This window comes from Antechinus flavipes, chromosome 3, assembly GCF_016432865.1.
Source record: "Antechinus flavipes isolate AdamAnt ecotype Samford, QLD, Australia chromosome 3, AdamAnt_v2, whole genome shotgun sequence".
Lineage (NCBI taxonomy): Eukaryota > Metazoa > Chordata > Mammalia > Dasyuromorphia > Dasyuridae > Antechinus > Antechinus flavipes.
In genome coordinates, this window is record NC_067400.1 from 422,066,701 (window position 1) to 422,083,808 (window position 17,108).

General features: G+C 34.5%; 1 protein-coding gene across 3 annotated transcripts in view; it reads left to right on the top strand.

The window, feature by feature from the left end:
* The window catches only part of CFAP210 (cilia and flagella associated protein 210), a 30,573-nt gene extending 15,015 nt beyond the window's left edge, over positions 1-15,558 (top strand). For 2 of the 3 annotated variants that reach the window (XM_051986202.1, XM_051986204.1), the window contains 5 exons: positions 958-1,097; positions 4,827-4,967; positions 6,163-6,355; positions 9,273-9,437; positions 15,076-15,558. In XM_051986202.1, the coding sequence (XP_051842162.1) occupies positions 958-1,097; positions 4,827-4,967; positions 6,163-6,355; positions 9,273-9,437; positions 15,076-15,420 (984 nt within the window). In that variant the 3' untranslated portion in view covers positions 15,421-15,558. The remainder of the gene's footprint in view (positions 1-957; positions 1,098-4,826; positions 4,968-6,162; positions 6,356-9,272; positions 9,438-15,075) is intronic. The other variant, XM_051986203.1, reaches the window with a different exon arrangement.
* Positions 15,559-17,108: the final 1,550 nt, after the last annotated feature.

Below are 17,108 nucleotides of genomic sequence, written 5' to 3' on the forward strand. Positions count from 1 at the left end.
CTTTTAATTGTTGAGTGGAAGATTTGAACTAGAAAGGTAAGCTACTTGAGATAGACCAAACAGCAGGCTATTGAGATAATAGTCTTGCTCTTGATGAAGGCAGCTTCACCCTAGGGTAGTAGCTGTGTAAGAGGAAAGAAATAACAAGACTTGGCAATAAATTGAATATGAGACTACCATGCTTTTTAAGTTAATCAGGTTCATTTTTCATGTAACTAATCATAAATCTTTTCCCTTTTTACCCCCACTTAAAATGAGATTCTGGATTATGCAAGATTTGTTTTTTCTTTTCTCCTCCCAAAATATCATCTTTCTAGTGTCCCATAGAAAGCCATCCATGTTTCAAAGCTGAACTCAATACCTCCATCATGGAATTATCCTATGATTCTTCAAGCTGAAGTGATATAAAATACTTGTACTTAAATTATTCTAAATTAGATTTAACATTTGTACTGCTCCTCACTGTCTCTAAAGTGATTTTGCTATTATATTTTTCTTGCTACTTAGCTTTTTAGTTTGCAGATTTTAATGTCCATATTGAGACTATAGGATTCATGATGCCATGGACTAGGTTTCATTGCCATATTTATAATGGATGACACTTCTGAACTTAAAGAGAGACATGGGTTTTGATCTGTGTTAAGCATTCAGGAAAAGAAATTGTGTTGTTTTACATACTTTAATCCTGTCATTCTGGCAATTGTGTTCACCACATGTTGGCCTTTTTTTTCCTTTTTTTTTAATCTATAAAATGACGAGGTTGGAGTAAGTTGTCTCTGAAGTCCCCCCTAGCTCTAGATTGATGATTCCCTTTGCAAGATAGCTGACTAAAGAATTTCTGCCATTAATAGCTCTCTTATAACAGGCTGTGGTATGAAATTACATGTACTACTAGTAATGACTTTTTATCTTTTCTTATAGAAAACTGGAAATATTTAATTTTATCTTTTTTTCAAGGAAACCATGGAAAATAGAAGTATAATCAGAGCAATAGAGGAACAAGAAGAAGAAGAGGAGGATGAAAAAATTAGAAAATTTATTAAAGCAAAGAAGGCTCTGGCAAATATCAGAAGAGAAAAAGATGCTGAAACACACAAGTAGGCTACATATTAGATAATTAACAAGTGGTATATGAAATCTGTCAGTAGCTGTGAATATATAACAATGACACATAAGACCTAAAATATCCATAGTTGCTTGTTATACAATACATAACCAGAATCTTATGGTAAAAGTACTTCAGTGATATCCAGGCCAAGTTGTATTTTGGAGAAATGAGCTTGATTTTAATGTAGTAATTCTGTTTGTTTATAAGCAGATTGAGAGTTGTGGGTGTGAAGTAGAGAGCATAGCATATTTTTAGGAATCTTTGAATTGATATGGGATCTTAGAGATTGTGTAGTTCACTTACCCAATTAAGGAATCACCCTTAGAAATTGTTGCTAAGTTGTTATCCATTCTCTGCTGAAACACTTCCAATGGGAAGAAACTCACTACTTCATGAATTAACTAATTTTATTATTGAATAGCTCTGCCTATTAGAAAGTTATTTTCACCCTGAGCCAACTTTTCTTCCATATAATTTCCTTTCATCTTTGCTCCTGGTTTTGTTAGCTAAAAGTAATTTCCCTTGCCTTTGAACTCTCAAAGTATTTTGTTTCTTCTGTGTTCCTTGACTTGTTTCTCTTTTGTATTTTTGTTTAAAATGTCAGCTTCTTTAATTAAATTGTTAAGTTTCTTGAAGGCTGGGAATCATGTCTTTTAAAAAAATTAGCTTTAAATTTTTTTTCTTTTAGGTAGAGGATTACTTAATCCTTTCATTTTAAATTAATTTAATCTGTATTCTCAGTCTTCCCCTTTTCTATCTCCAGTTAAAAAAGCAAGGAAAACAAAATTCCTGTTAACATGTAATCAAACAAAACAAATTCCAATATTGACTCTGTCCAGAAAAATGTCTTCATCTATATTCTTAGTCTTTTATTTTTACCAGGAAATGAGTAACAGTTTCATCTTGAGTCCTTGTGGTTAATCATTGAGTTGATAAAATTACCTAAGTCTTTTAAAGTTTTTTTATCTTGACAAAATTACTGTTTTTGTATAAATTGTTCTCCTGGTTCTGTTCACTTTACTCTGATCAGTTCATACAAGTCTTCTCAAGTTTCTCTGAAACGATCCCCTTCATCATTTCTTAAAACACAATAGAATTCCATTACATTTATATACTATATATGTTCAGCCACTTGCTAATGAGCAGTTTCCAATTCTTTGCCAGTATAAAAAGAACAGTTAAAATATATTTTATTCCTTTTCCTCTTTGATTTCTTTGGGATCAAGACTAATAATGGTATTGTTGAGTCAAAGGCTATGTCCACTTTAATAGCTTTTTGGACATAATTCCAAATTGCTTTCTAGAATGAATGAACCAGTTCATAGTTCTACCAACCAACAGGGATTACTTCCCACATCCTGTCTCAGCATTTGTTATTTTTTGATCAACTTTACCAATCTTATGGGTGTGAGGTAGAACCTCAGAATTTTAATTTGTATTTCTGTTAGTAATTTAGAGCAGTTTTTCATGTGATAACTTTGATTTTTTTTTTCCTTTAAAAACTGCCAAGTCATATCCTTTGACCATTTATCTTTGGTGAGTGACTCTTATTCATATAACCTTGAATCAGTTCGCTATGTATCTTAGAAATGCAACTTTTTTTCAGAGAAGTTTGCTGCAGAGTTTTTTTCTCATTTGTCTACTTTTCTTCTAATTTTAGCTGGATTTATCTTGCTTTGTTTGGGTCTGGGACCATGTCTTTCTTTAAAATTATTAATAATGTCATTTGTTTTTCTATTACATTCATTTCTGAATAGATCTTTTTCAACTCCCCTTTTCAATGAGTTATTCCTTGTAACAAAAGTAAAAATCAAGATAAAGAAGCAGTAGAAAAAAATTAATAATTCAAATGAGTCTAACAACATATGCAGAGTGTTCTGTACTCATGGTTTTTAATCTCTTCAGTGAAGGGAGAGGGGTACATTTTTCTATGTCTTCTTTGAGGACACACTTAGAGACAATGCTTTAATAATTTTTGCCTTTCAACACCTAGTATAGTGACTTGGTAGATACCAATAAATATTTGTTCAATTGAACTGAATATATAAAAGATTTGTGAACCTTTCCTCTTAAGCCTTTGTTATAGGTTAAATATCGTTGGGTCCTGTAACTGCCCCATATATGTTGTTGTTGTTGCTGTTTTTCAGTTAAAATGTTCATTGTTGGGGCAGCTAGGTGGTGCAGTGGATAGTACACCAGCCCTGAAGTCAGGAGGACCTGAGTTCAAATGTGATTTTAGACACTTAATACTTCCTAGCTGTGTGACCCTGGGCAAGTCACTTAACCTCAATTGCCTCAGCAAAAAAAAAAAAAAAAAAGTTAAAAGTTATTTTTATATGTATTTGAAAAAATTATTCTAAAAAATGTCAAACAGCATAGAATCGAGCACAGATGGAACCTTCATCCCAGTTGTTATGTATCCATTAATAATTAACTATTCTTCAAAAGTTGTTTGATGATAATGATGCAAAATCATTAGAATCAGAATCAATTTGTTTTTCTTAGTGAAGTTGCTTGAAAACCAGCAGCACCCACATTGGTTGTGTGACTCTAGCCACACAATTGTAAAGAAGATACCACCTGCATTAGTAGAGAAAGCTTACTTAACTGGAATTCTCTGTAAAGTAAAACTAACAGTCTAATCCCTGTTCCTTTTGAGAATTTTGGCCATTTTCCTTTCAGTTAATGGCCTCTTGTTATCCTTGAATCCTTGAGATCCAAAGGTTCCATCTGTGCTTTGTGTTAATAAAACATATGATTATTTCTTTTTCTCTTTTACATTTGTGGGCTGATTATATATCTTTGTACACCTACCCCCAAGGACTGTGAAAAACAATCAACAAAATTTCAGTTTGTCCTCTGTGTCCTAGGGCCCCATATGGTACAGATCTTAGAATCAGGAAAAGCTGATAAAAAATATCATAAGATATGGCAGAGTGAGACCTCTTTTCATATAAAGGGAGAATCAAAGCTCTTATCTTCAGGCTGTTTACGCTAATAGAATCAATAAAAGATAGAAAGAAGCCAGATGTCCTACTTCCCACTGCAACCTCCCAAATCTAGAGGAACCTGCCACCAAACTAGAGATCCTCAGCAGCGATTTGAGACAAAAGATGAGATGACTCCATCCCCTCCCATTCCCTCGATTTAATACCAATTATTAGATTCTCAGGGCAACCAGGTTGTAGAGTGAATAAAGCATCTGACTTGGAGTCAGGAAGATCTGAGTTCAAATGTGGATTAGACTCTTTCTAGCTATGTGATCCTGAGCAAGTCATTTAATTTTTATTTGATTCAATTCCTCATCTGTAAGTTGGAGAAGGAAATGGTCAACTACTCCAGTATCTTTTACAAGAAAACCCTACAGAAAAGTCCATGGCATCACCAAGAGTTGGATGCAACTGAAATGACTGAAAAATCTTAGCAACTAAGTTTTTTAAATAGATTGTCTTTAATTTTTCTGGTATGGCCACAGACTTATGACAGAAGTCAGCTATTTAGAGAAAATTTACTGCTAAATGATATGAGTAAAAAAAAAAAAAAAACATAAGCCCTCCCAGCCCTATATATATATATATATATATATATATATATGTTGTGATCTAGTTCCGATGGATTTGAATTGGTCCCTGTTCGGGCGCCAAAATGTGGTGAGCTTTTTCTTCCCAAAACGCAGCCAGGTGATAAAAGTTCAGATCTTTTACTATCTCCAATATAGCCCGGTTAGCTTAGAGGCCTATCTCTCTGCTTGGTTCCAAGAGCTCTCTCCGAATGTCGCCAAATCCAAAGGTCTGGTTCTTCAGCCTCTGCCTCTGCTTTTCTTCAGCCTCCAGCCAGCTCCACTCTTCATATCATTCCGGTAAAATCTCTACTTGTAGCTTCTTCCTCTGAAGAACTTCTTTGACTGGCCCATTGAAGCTCTATTTATGCTAGTGCTCTCTGGCCCAAAGAGCTTCAAGGGAGGTGTGAACTCATTGAACTCCAATGAGTAAAGGTGTGAACACAAGCCTTGTATTAATTAGTTCTACTTAGTACCTTGTTTCAGGTTCTGCCCAAAACATCTTCTTGTAAGATTAGATCAACTCTAATTAGTTAGCAGTTAGTAAGGATTCCAACATATATATATATATATATATATATATATATATATATATATATTATTTCCTATAGTAGACTGCAGGTACCCTGAAGGTAGGGACTATGTTTTATTCATCTTTGTATCATACATAATACCTAGTGCACTACCTTGTAGACAGGTTCCCAAAAATTTTGTAGTACATGAATCACACATTTATATTTTCAGAGTTTGGTTTTGATCAGGGTATATGATAAACTTGTCCCTATTAGTTATAAATATGGCTTTATAGAAAGATTACTAGCTATACTTTCAAAATTTTTGTAGTTCTCTAAAAAGAAACACTTCTGTGAAAGAGGCACTATGCATTTATGATGTGCCACGCACTGCACTAAGCATTTTACAAATATCTCATTTTATCTGAATTTTTTTCTGTGATTTTTAAAATCAAAGCCTCAGATCTTAGGATCATATATTTATAGATATATAATGGGAAAAATCTTATAGATCATTCAGTCTAATTCCATTCTTTCAGGCAAGATTATATTTGTAACCTAATCTGTATTTTCACCATATTCACATCTGTGAATTTATAGGTACACATTAAAGAGTTCCCACTTCCAGGTTTCCATTGGTTTTCCTATATATTCAACCTCATAGAATGCTTTAAAGAAATACACCTATGGTGATACTTATTCTATTTGAAGATATAGTAACATGAGCCATATTTGTTGGGAGACCATATTAAGCTGACAGCATAATGAGAAATGACAACTAAGGACCTTGGGAAGTGCCACAAAAAAAACCCCAAACCCAAAATAACAAAACATAAAAACCAAAGTTGTAGTGTTCTATGAACCAAGTAATATAAAGAACAAGGGAATTGAAAAATGTTTTAGATTCTTTTATTAAATTATATTAGCTCCCTAACAAATCCATCCTTACCTATTCTTGACAAATTATGATACTTCTATTGTAGGCTGATGGAAGAACGGAAAGAAAGGATTTTTAACTACCTGAGTGAACTTATTAGAAAGAAACTTGGCAATGAAGATGATATTCTTGCTAGAGATATTGCAGAAGCTGAGGCTGAAAGGGAACAGGAAGAAAAAGAAAAAGAAGAAAAAAGGAAAGCAAATTTGAGAGAGATTGAAGAATATAGAATTGCAGTGGTAAAGTATTCTTTTATAAAAATCAAAATCTCTGAGGGTAGGAATGGATAAAATAATTTTCCTAGACTTAAAAAAATTTAAAAGCTTGGAAAAAACCCACTAAAGTATATTTGTACTAAAGAGATAATATGACATAAGATCTTTTGATTCCTAGATCTTCCTCCTTCCAGTTTCCCTAACAACTCATTGTGCCATAAGGGAAACTGGGAGGAGGAAAGAGATCTAGCTAGCCTCCTCCTACTAATCTGGCCACAAATATTTCTATCGTTTTTTTTCTTCAGAAAGAAAAAGTGGGGCTGCTAGAACTCTCTAATCTTATCAACCCTAAAAACAAATCCTTCCATTGAGGTTCCTACCTCCTAAAACAAGGATTATGGAGCATAGGGACAGTGAACAATGTGTCTTCCCGGGTTTGTAGGGAAATCCTTATTCTTGCATTTAGGTCTAATGCTTTACATTTTGGTCTTCCAAATGATAGTCCTATAGAAAATGTTAAGGTATTTGTAGCAATTAATTTAGTACTTTAGAATTAACAAAATAAAAGTTATCATTTTCTAGGTAAACATTTCATTTACATTATTTAGAAAAATTATAGGTCAACATTTTTTAAAAAATTTTGAATATAAAATGAACATGTCTAATATGTACATTCACTTATACAAAAACTGTTCATAGTGATGAGGTTTGTATCCCTTCAGTTCTGGGTGGTGATGAGGTTAGTGGCAATGAGAGGGTTGTTAAAATCCCCTTTTTGGTTGGCCACAGATTTAAAGTGAAAGAATTCACTTATTCTCAAATTATTAATTGCAAAATGAAAGTTTATTGTTGGATAGAAACCAATTTGCTAAGAGACTGACTTCTACAGTGGCAGAGTCCTATTGGGAAAATGGAATTTGGCGCTGAGAATACCTTCTCAGTGGGCAGAGTCCTAGCAGTTGAGCAAGCTACATTAGGCCTTCTGCAAAGAATGAACCCAGCTACTTCCCTTTTTAAGGAGTCTTAGGGCTTCAGGAGCCAAAGTTCTCAGGCTTAGATGCTTATCAGTTTCTAGCCAAGATTTTCTATTGGAATTAACAACACTTCAAAAGGGTACTTTTTGACCAGGATTTCTAATTGAATCAAAGGCTCTGGCCTCCCGAAAAGATAACTTATCTGGGGGGATATGCCTTCCCCAGGAGGGGTTGAGATTCCAAAAGAGATCACAGAGCAAAAGGAAATACAGTTTCTTAAAGGGAACAGAACTTCTAAAGGGAACAGTTTCCTTCCTACTTCAATAGTCCATCTCAAAAATAGCTGTGATACAATGGACAAAGTATTGAATTTGGAATGAGGCTTATGTATGCTTCTCTGCAATAGTCTACTTTGTGGCCTTGGTCAGGTCAAGTAATCCCGCCAGTGCCAAGTTTCTTCATTTGATTTACCTCACTGACTTCTTAGAAAAATTAAATGACAATGTATTTAAAAGTGCTTTGTAAATGATAATGCCCTATTTAAATGCCAGCTCTCCTAAAAGTTTCCATTTTACTACTGGGATTCTTGAATTTAGCATGAAATTAGGAGCCCAGACTAGACAGACAATAGCAAAGCTAACCAGCCCATATGGGAATCATCTTTCAGACCCTGGTTTCATTATCACATTCAGGCTGGTGGTTGTTTATCATTTATTCTCAAAGAGGACCAGATATCAGGGAGCTGCTGATCCATAATTTTTCTAAGTAATTTAAATGAAATGTTTACCTGCACATTGATAATTTTTATTTACCATTAGCCTCACTTTCCCTCCAGAGCCATCTGGGTCCAATGACCAGATACAGATCAGGCTGACTGAAGATGATCCTGGATGCAATGCGAGTCCTTGGCCTTTTTAAGCTAAGGTTTTTTAACAGGTCTCTGTTAAATTCTGTTAAAGAATTTCCTTTTTGGGGCAGCTAGGTGGTACAGTGGATAGAGCACCAACCCTGAAGTCAGGAGGACCTGAGTTCAAATCTGATCTCAGACATTTAACACTTCCTAGCTATGTGACCCTAAGTGACTTCACTTAACCCCAATTGCCTCAGTTAAAAAAAAATTTTTTCCTCTTTCACCTAGTCCAAGGTTCATTTAAAAAACAAAAAGACATTGCCACTTCTAATTGCTTCTGCCCCTCAAGATACTGGCCCTGTATGAAAATTCTACATCTCTGGTCTACCACCTTTCTAAGTGTATTTTGTATACTGCAGGAAGTGTATTTCACTTTTATGAACTAATTATCCTAATAATGTTTAAATACTGCATTATGGTTCTAACGTCTTTCAGTCTTTTATTTCTTTTTCATTTGTATGGTCATCATGTAAATTGTTGTTCTGACATTGCTTAATTAGCACTACATTATTTCATAGAAGTTTCTCCAAATTTTCCTGAATTCTATAGTCATTTCTTAAACTGTAAAAATTTCCATTACATTCATATGGTCCAGTTTATCCATTTTCCTAATTTATCCATCAGTTCTTTGCTACAACAAAAAGTAGCACTCTAAATATTTTATCATATATGGAACTTTTCCCTCTGTCTTTGACCTCTTTGGATTCTGCATGCTTAGCTATGATATTGCAAGATCAAAGTGTAACTGCTTTCTAAAATGATTGTTTCACCCCATACCTGTCTATTGTGCCTATTGCCCTATAACCCCTTCAACAATTACATTGTTTTTGCCCATTTGATGGCTGTGAGGTAAAACCTCAATTATTTTAATTTGCAGTATTAAATAACTGAATCACTCATTAACAATTAGTGATTTAGAACATTATATAATTATTGTTCATTACATTTCTTTTGAAAACAAGCACATTCATTTTTCAGGTGACTTAAGTTTTTCTTATTTTCCTTCTTCTTTAGTTGATGCAAACATGTTTTATTATTTTTTTTTGTACACAAATAGGAAAAAAGTAAAATGGAACAAAAAGAACAAGAAAAAAAAGAATCTGAAGAAACCCTGAAAGCTTTCAAAGAAGCAGATAAATTGTTTTGGGAGCAACGGGGAGAAACCCAGCGAAAAAAGGAGGATGAAAAGAAAACTACACAATCATTCCTTATTCAGCAAATTGTAATTATACAAATATTCTTATCCCTAATTGTTACAAAAAGTGTACATCATCCAGAAAATAGCATGGACAGCATATTTTTCTTTGTCTTTCCAAGTACGCTGACAATACATATATTTGCTAGAGAAAATTGAGAGGGGCTGAGATTTTTAAACTTACATAACTTAAAACAGCAATTTTGAGTTTATAAATTGTTTTACTAGATTGAAATTTCTATGCATTGTTAATTTTACAAGCTGAAAAATAGCACGTTTCCTCAGACTTTTTTGTACTCATAAGTTTTTTTTTTTTTTTTTAGTACAGAACTATAGAAAACGCATAAAATACAGTGGGCCATGAGATTCCTATTCTTTGATTTGTCCTATATGTGCCTTAATATAGACATGAAATTAGGAGAGACCTCACAAGTTCCTTTTTTCAAACAAATTGTCAGGTAGCAGCTGTGTAAGACAGGTGCTAGACCCTCTTCCTCAAATTAACTACATCTTCAGGTACAAAGAGTTTATTTAGTCCCTGCAAGGAGAGGCCCAAGCATAGCTGGGAGACATCTCAGCTCCCAACATATGCTCCTCGGCCTGACAAGCTGGAAGGAGAACACCCAGTTAAATAGCAAAAGACGCAAACCTTTTCAGTGGATAGATTAAAAGGAAGTAACCATCATTGACCAATAATCACCAATGTTGTCTGCTTCCTGTGGGTCACAACACTTCCTGTCACTGACTTAGGGTGTTGATTTTTAGAAATCTCTAGGCCTAGGTACTAGGTATCATGTGACTTCCTGCAACCTGGGCCCAAGGCCTCATTTTACAACTCTGCAGATCTCTGGGAAATAGGTATCACGGGACTTAGGCCTAATTTCATAAACTGATTGTGAAAGCTTTATCTAGTCAGTCCCATTCATAGTGAAATTTAGATAATGCACACTTGAGTATATTGTGTCTATAAGAAAATATCTTTTTTGTTGGGTATTCATTCAGCAAATATTATGGAGTTTCTTTATGTGTAAGATACTGTGCATAGTATTATGTTAGGGCAGTCTATGGGAGAGCACCTAAAATTAGCTGGACATTGTTAATTCAGTTCAAGAATCATTTACCTAGCACCTAGTATATAAACCATGGAAACAAAAAGAAAAGGAAGAAAACAAAGGAAAAAAGAAAAGTAGAAAACACTGTTCTTAAGGAACTTACATTGTAATGATGGACACAATAGACAAATAGAAGATAATTTGAGAAGCACTAACAGGAGGCAAGGGGCAGAAGGTATGGAAAGGTTCAAAAAGTTTCTTGGAGAAATCAGCACTTGAGAAGCTAAAGCTCCCAAAAAGCTGAAGGGAAGAGAGCAGGCTCAGGGGACAGACTGGGAGCAGGTTTGGTTCGAGGGGAATTAAATGTCAAAGTTGTAGCACACCCTGTTGGTCAGTTCAGCCAGAAAGTGGAATGTGTAAAAGGAAGTGAACTAAGACTGGAGAAGAAGGGTCATGGGATCATGGAGTCCTAGACCTGGAGCTGGAAGGAGACCTCCAAGAGAGGACATGGTCAGATTGTGGAGGCCTTTAAAGACAGAATGAGAAATCTGTACATTTTTAATAAACTTGCAAGAAATAATACAGAGTAAAATAAGCAGAATCAAGAGAACTTTGGACGTAGTAACAGCGATATTGTTCAAAAAATAACTGTGAACAACTAAGTTATTTGAGGATTATAAGTTGACTAAAATCAGCTATAAAGGATCTATGAAATAAAATACTATCAAAATATGCATAATATGGTCTTATAGACACAGATACATAGATATAGATATATGTATGTATATGTGCATTTGTAGTGCTGTGTATGTATATATGAGTATGTTTATGTCAAATGATGGTTTTAGTCTAGAGTGGAGAGGAAGAGAGATAGTTTGAAACTTTAAATGAAAGAAAAAAAATTTTTAAAACTTTCTGGCAGAGCAATAACATGGTCAGATAAGAAGACTGATACTGCAACTATGAAGATGAAGGATTGGAGAGGGAGATCAGTTAGGAGGCCAGTTGAGTAGTTCACATAAGCAATGCTTAGTAGGAACTAGGCATTGCCCCACACCTAACACAATATACCAAGATAAGGTCAAAATGGATTCATGATGTAGACATAAAGAATGATATAATAAACAAACTAGAAGAACATAGGATAGTTTACCTCTCAGACCTGTGGAGGAAGAAAGAATTTATGACCAAAGAAGAACTGGAGAGCATTATTGATCACAAAATAGATAATTTTGATTATATTAAGTTAAAAAGTTTTTGTACAAACAAAACAAATGCAGACAAGATTAGAAGGGAAGCAGTAAACTAGGAAAACATTTTTACATTCAAAGGTTCTGATAAAGGCCTCATTTCTAAAATATGTAGAGAATTAAAGAAATCAAGCCATTCTCCAATTGATAAATGGTCAAAGGATAGGAACAGACAATTCTCAGATGAAGAAATTGAAACTATTTCTAGTCATATGAAAAGGTGCTCTAAATCACTGTTGATCAGAGATATACAAATTGAAACAACTCTGAGATACTACTACACACCTGTCAGATTGGCTAAGATACAGAAAAAGATAATGATGAATGTTGGAGGAGGTGAGGGAAAACTGGGACACTAACACATTGTTGGTGGAGTTGTGAACTGATCGAACCATTCTGGAGAGCAATTTGGAACTATGACCAAAGGGATATCAAACTGCATATGCTTTGATCCAGCAGTGTTTCTACATTCAAAAATGTTTGTGGCAGCCTCTTTTGTGGTGGAAAGAAACTGGAAACTGAGTGGATGCCCATCAATTGGAGAATGGCTGAATAAATTATGGCAAATGGATGCTATGGTATACTATTGTTCTATGAGAAACTACCAGCAGGATGATTTCAGAGAGACCTGGAGAGACTTACATGAACTGATGCTGAGTGAAATGAGGAGAACCAGGAGATCATTATACACGGCAACAACAAAATTATATGACAATCAGTTCTGATGGACATGGCTCTCTTCAACAGTGAGATGATTCAGATCAGTTCCAATTGCTCAGTGATGAAAAGAGCCATCTACACCCAGAGAGAGAACCGTGGAAACAGAGTATGGTTCACAACATAGCATTTCCACTTTTTTTGTTGTTTGCTTGCATTTTGTTTTGCTTCTCTTTTTTTCTTGTGCAGCACAATAATTGTATAAATATGTATGCATATATTGGATTTAACATATATTTCTACCATGTTTAACATATGTTGGACTACTTGCCATCTAGGAAAGGGTGTGGAGGAAGGAGGGAAAAATTGGAACCCAGGGTTTTGCAAGGGCTAATGTTGAAGAGTTGTCCACAAATACAATAATAATAAAAAATAAATAAGGTTCTGATCTAGGCTGGTGGCAGGGTGAGTTGGAAGCAAAGGAATATTTGTGAGAGCTGCTGCAGTGTCTAATCAAGGAATGGATAAGATTTGGCAACTGATTGGAAAAGGGTAGAATCCAGCTAGGAAAGGTTTATCTATGAGAGCAAGACTACCTAAGATGATTGCTGATGAGGTGATGGGGAGAAGTATAAACAGGCCTCCTATTTTGTGAATATCTTGCTCATCATTAAGACTGTAAATGATAGAGCCGGAGCATAGGAAGAGCATTGCTTTAAAAAAGGCGTGTGTACAGATGAAGAAGAAAGAAGTATCAAGAAAGATTCAGAGATTGTGAACATGTGTGACTGGATTTGATAGTGGTGTTCTCAACAGATATAAAGTTTGGCAGAAAGTGAACTTTGAAGGGATGGAAATTAGTTTACTTTGGGACATGGTTGAGCTTGAGATGTTTGAGATAGATTACCCCACAAACAGGAGAGAAAGTGGGAGGAAAGAAAGACAGAGACAGAGAGAAAGGGAGGGAGGGAGGGGAGACAGAAAAAGATAGAGGGAGGGAGGGAAGAAGGGAAGAAAGGGAAAGGGGTATGTGTGTGTGTGTTCTCTACCTAGAGGTAAAAACCCATAGGAACTGGAGAGGTCAGCAAAAAAGGAGTGAGATTTAAGAGACTTCGTTAACTAACCATAGGTGAGACTAATTTTTAGAAGTCAGGTGGACAGATAGATGGTTTTCCAAGGAAAATGATGAATGGTTGAGTGTGGGAGAACCAAGAGAAAACAGTGTCAGAAAGAACCCTAGAGAGGAAAGAGTATCCTAGAGCAGTTAAAATTGCAGAGAAGTCAGGAAAGGATTAGGACTAAGGCTATAAAATTTAGCAGTTAAAGAACATTGGTAAAGATAATCTTATTAAAAGTGTTAAGTAGAAGCTATGGAGGAGGAAGGTATGATAATATTGGAAAGACTAAAAGACTAGGTTTTCCAAATTGGATACAAATTTTATTTTTTCATTTTAAGGACTGTCTCAAAATTTTAATGCAGTTAGCAGAAGAGGTATTTTCACTGCCTATGTCATTGAATTACAATCCTGTTAAGTCCTATTAAAAAGAAAATGACTATTCATTGAAGTACTGCTGTTAAGAATTGAGGAGTAAGAGATAAAACAACTGAAGCAATAAATATAGATGACTTTTTTCCCCCTAAGAGAATGGATGTGAGGGTGAGGCCAGTTCCAATAATCTTGTGATGAAGAGAGATATCTACTTTGTAGATAGACTGTGGGGACTGAGTGTAGATCACAACATAGCATTGTCACTCTTGTTGTTTGCTTACATTTTATTTTTTTTTCCTGTTCTGACTTTTCTTGTGCAGCAAGATAATTGTATAAATATGTATGCTTATATTGGATTTCATATATATATTTACCATATTTAACATATATTGTATTACTTGCCATCTAAGGGAGGGGATGGGGGAAAGAAGGAGAAAATTTGTAACACAAGGGTCAATACTGAAAAATTATCCTTGCATATGTTTTGAAAATAAAAAGCTTCAATTAAAAAAAAAGAAAAATAGTTCAGAAGGATGGCAGTAGTAAATGTAGGGGAGAGCTGAGTATTTTTATAGACAGCAAGGAAGGAAATGAATAGAATGGTGAGGTTTAGGGAGACAGAGAGAGAGCTCAAATGTTGGAAAGAGATGAAATCAAGGGCACTAATGGAAGGTGTTGGCCTTGGTCATGGCCTGAAACAACGGAGAAGAGAAAGGAGGCCAGTATCAGTGAGGTGGTTGGGGAAAGGTATTTTTATTAGATGGCCTCACTTTGTTTAAGGCTAACTGTTTTGCTGAGAGGCAAGGGAAGAGGGAGTATAGGCAAACTGAAGAGAAAAGGTTTAGCATCACCTCTGTGAGGAATGTGGCTAAAGGGAAGAATTAGGATATTCCCTATGTACGTGTAGACATATACATATATACATACAACGACATATATAGGGAGAGCCCAATTGAAATAAACTTGAGTGTACTCAAAAGGCATATATATATTTGACTTTCTTTACTTAGATAAAAACAGAATTTGAAAGCCATATGTTTATAGCTACAATTTTAGTTGGTAAATACATTATAAAAAATTTCTGACTTATATGTTGAACCCATTACAGGCATGGTGTATAGTCAGACACAAGTTTTTTATAAAATAAATTTTATTGAACTAATATTCTGATTGTGTTTACCAATATGTAATGTTTCTTTTCTTTTTTTTCAAATAGGCTGAAAAGAAGGTTAATATGAAGCAACAGTTGGAAAATGATTTGGATTATCAGAAAGAGACTGAAGCTCTTGTGTTTGAAAAGGAAAAAGAATTTAAGCAGTATGCAAGAGAAGTAATTGAATCAGAATCAAAATCAACAAAAAATATTTACCCTCTTTTAAATGCTGTTAAATATGGTCCTGGAAGTGGCCGGGGACCACCTTTTACAGAGAGAGGTGGCATCCGACCCAGCTATCAGGCAAAGGATTTTCTTGGAAACCAGCTCCCTGATTATACCTCTAGAAGATCAGTGGAACATGATAGTATTGGAAAGACTAAAAGACGACTAGGTTTTACATGGTAGAACACAATTTTTTTTTTTCATTTTAAGGACTGTATCAAAATTTTAATGCAGTTTGCCAAAAGAAGTATTTTTACTGCCTATGTCATTGAATTACAATCCTTTTAAGTACTACTAAAAATAAAATGACTATTCATTGAAGTACTGCTGTTCAGTTATACTTTGAAATATGAAGCCTCTAATTTCACTTTTCTGAGTCAGATTCTTTTTTACTTAAGTATCTCTCAAGTAGAATAGAAAAGGTTTGGAATCTTCTGAAAGGCCTCTCTATATATACAGTTTTAATCCCTTGTGTAATGATAAAAACTGGAAGGATTCTTAGGATCTCTCCATTCTTTGTTAGTTAAGCTTGGATGCAGAATTAAACCAGGGCTATCAGTGATTGGTTCCCTCACTTTGCTTTTTTATTCTTTGGTATAAGGAATGGCTCCATGAGTAAGGGAGAGTGATATTGTTTTAAATGAAGAAGCTGATGTGAAAACAAAATATATCAATAAAATTCAAAAACTAATTATGAATAAAAAACTAGAAAATTAGGGTAATGTTAGAGCATTCTGTTTATAACTGTGGCAAAGGAGTGTATCAGTTTTGACTTCAGTAAAATAAAATGAATTTGTCTATGTAAAAGTTAAAAAAATAAACAAAATTCTTTGCATAGCAAAAGCAATATATCCAGAATAAGAAGGAAAGAAAATAATGGTGGAACACAACTTATGGTTAAACACTTCTAATAATTCTGACATCTACAATTTATAATTAATCAAATTTACAAGAACAAAAGCCATTCTTCTAGTAGATAAATGAGCAGAAGATATGAATGGGCAATTTTTTGAAAGTTCCAGCTCTTATGATTGAAGTCAGTTCCATCTTATGATGAATAGTCATCTATACCCAGAGAGAGAATTGTGGGAACTGAGGGTGGATTGCTATGTTGTAATCCATAGCATTTCCACTCTGTTGTTGTTTGCTTGCATTTTATTTTCTTTCCCTTTTTTTTTCTTTTTGATCTGATTTTTCTTGTGCAGCAAGATAAATGTTTAAATATGTATACATCCATTGGATTTAACATATATTTTTTTAAACATATTTAACATATTGGATTATTTGCCATCTAAGGGAAGGGGTGAGGGGAAAAGGAGCAAAAACTAGAATACAAGATTTTGCAAGGGTCATTGTTGAAAAATTATCCATGAATGTTTTTTTTGGGGAAAAAAGCTAGATAATTGTATAAATTTGTGTACATATATTGGATTTAACATGTTTAACATATATTGGATTGTTGCTATCTAGGAGAGAGGGAGGGTGGGTAGGAGGGAGAAATTTGGAACACAAGGTTTTGCAAGGGTTAGTATTCAAAAATTATCCATGCATATGTTTTAAAAATAAAAGGCTTTAATTAAAAAAAAAAAAGTTCCAGCTCTTGCCTGTATTTCTGCCTAGGTTGTCTCCCACGTCTACGATGATCTTATCTCTCTATACCATGACAGTCCTTCATTTCAAGACCCAATTCAGGCAGTTCTTTCTGTGGGAAATCTTTCCTGCTCCTGTAGTTAAGACTCTCACTTTCTTCAAATGATCTTTTCTCAAGGGCAGAGCCTATTTTTCATTTTTCATTTGGTCTTCGTATCCTTTGTATGCCTTTTGAATTTACATTGAAAACTATCTGCAATTTAAAAATTTCAAAATATTTA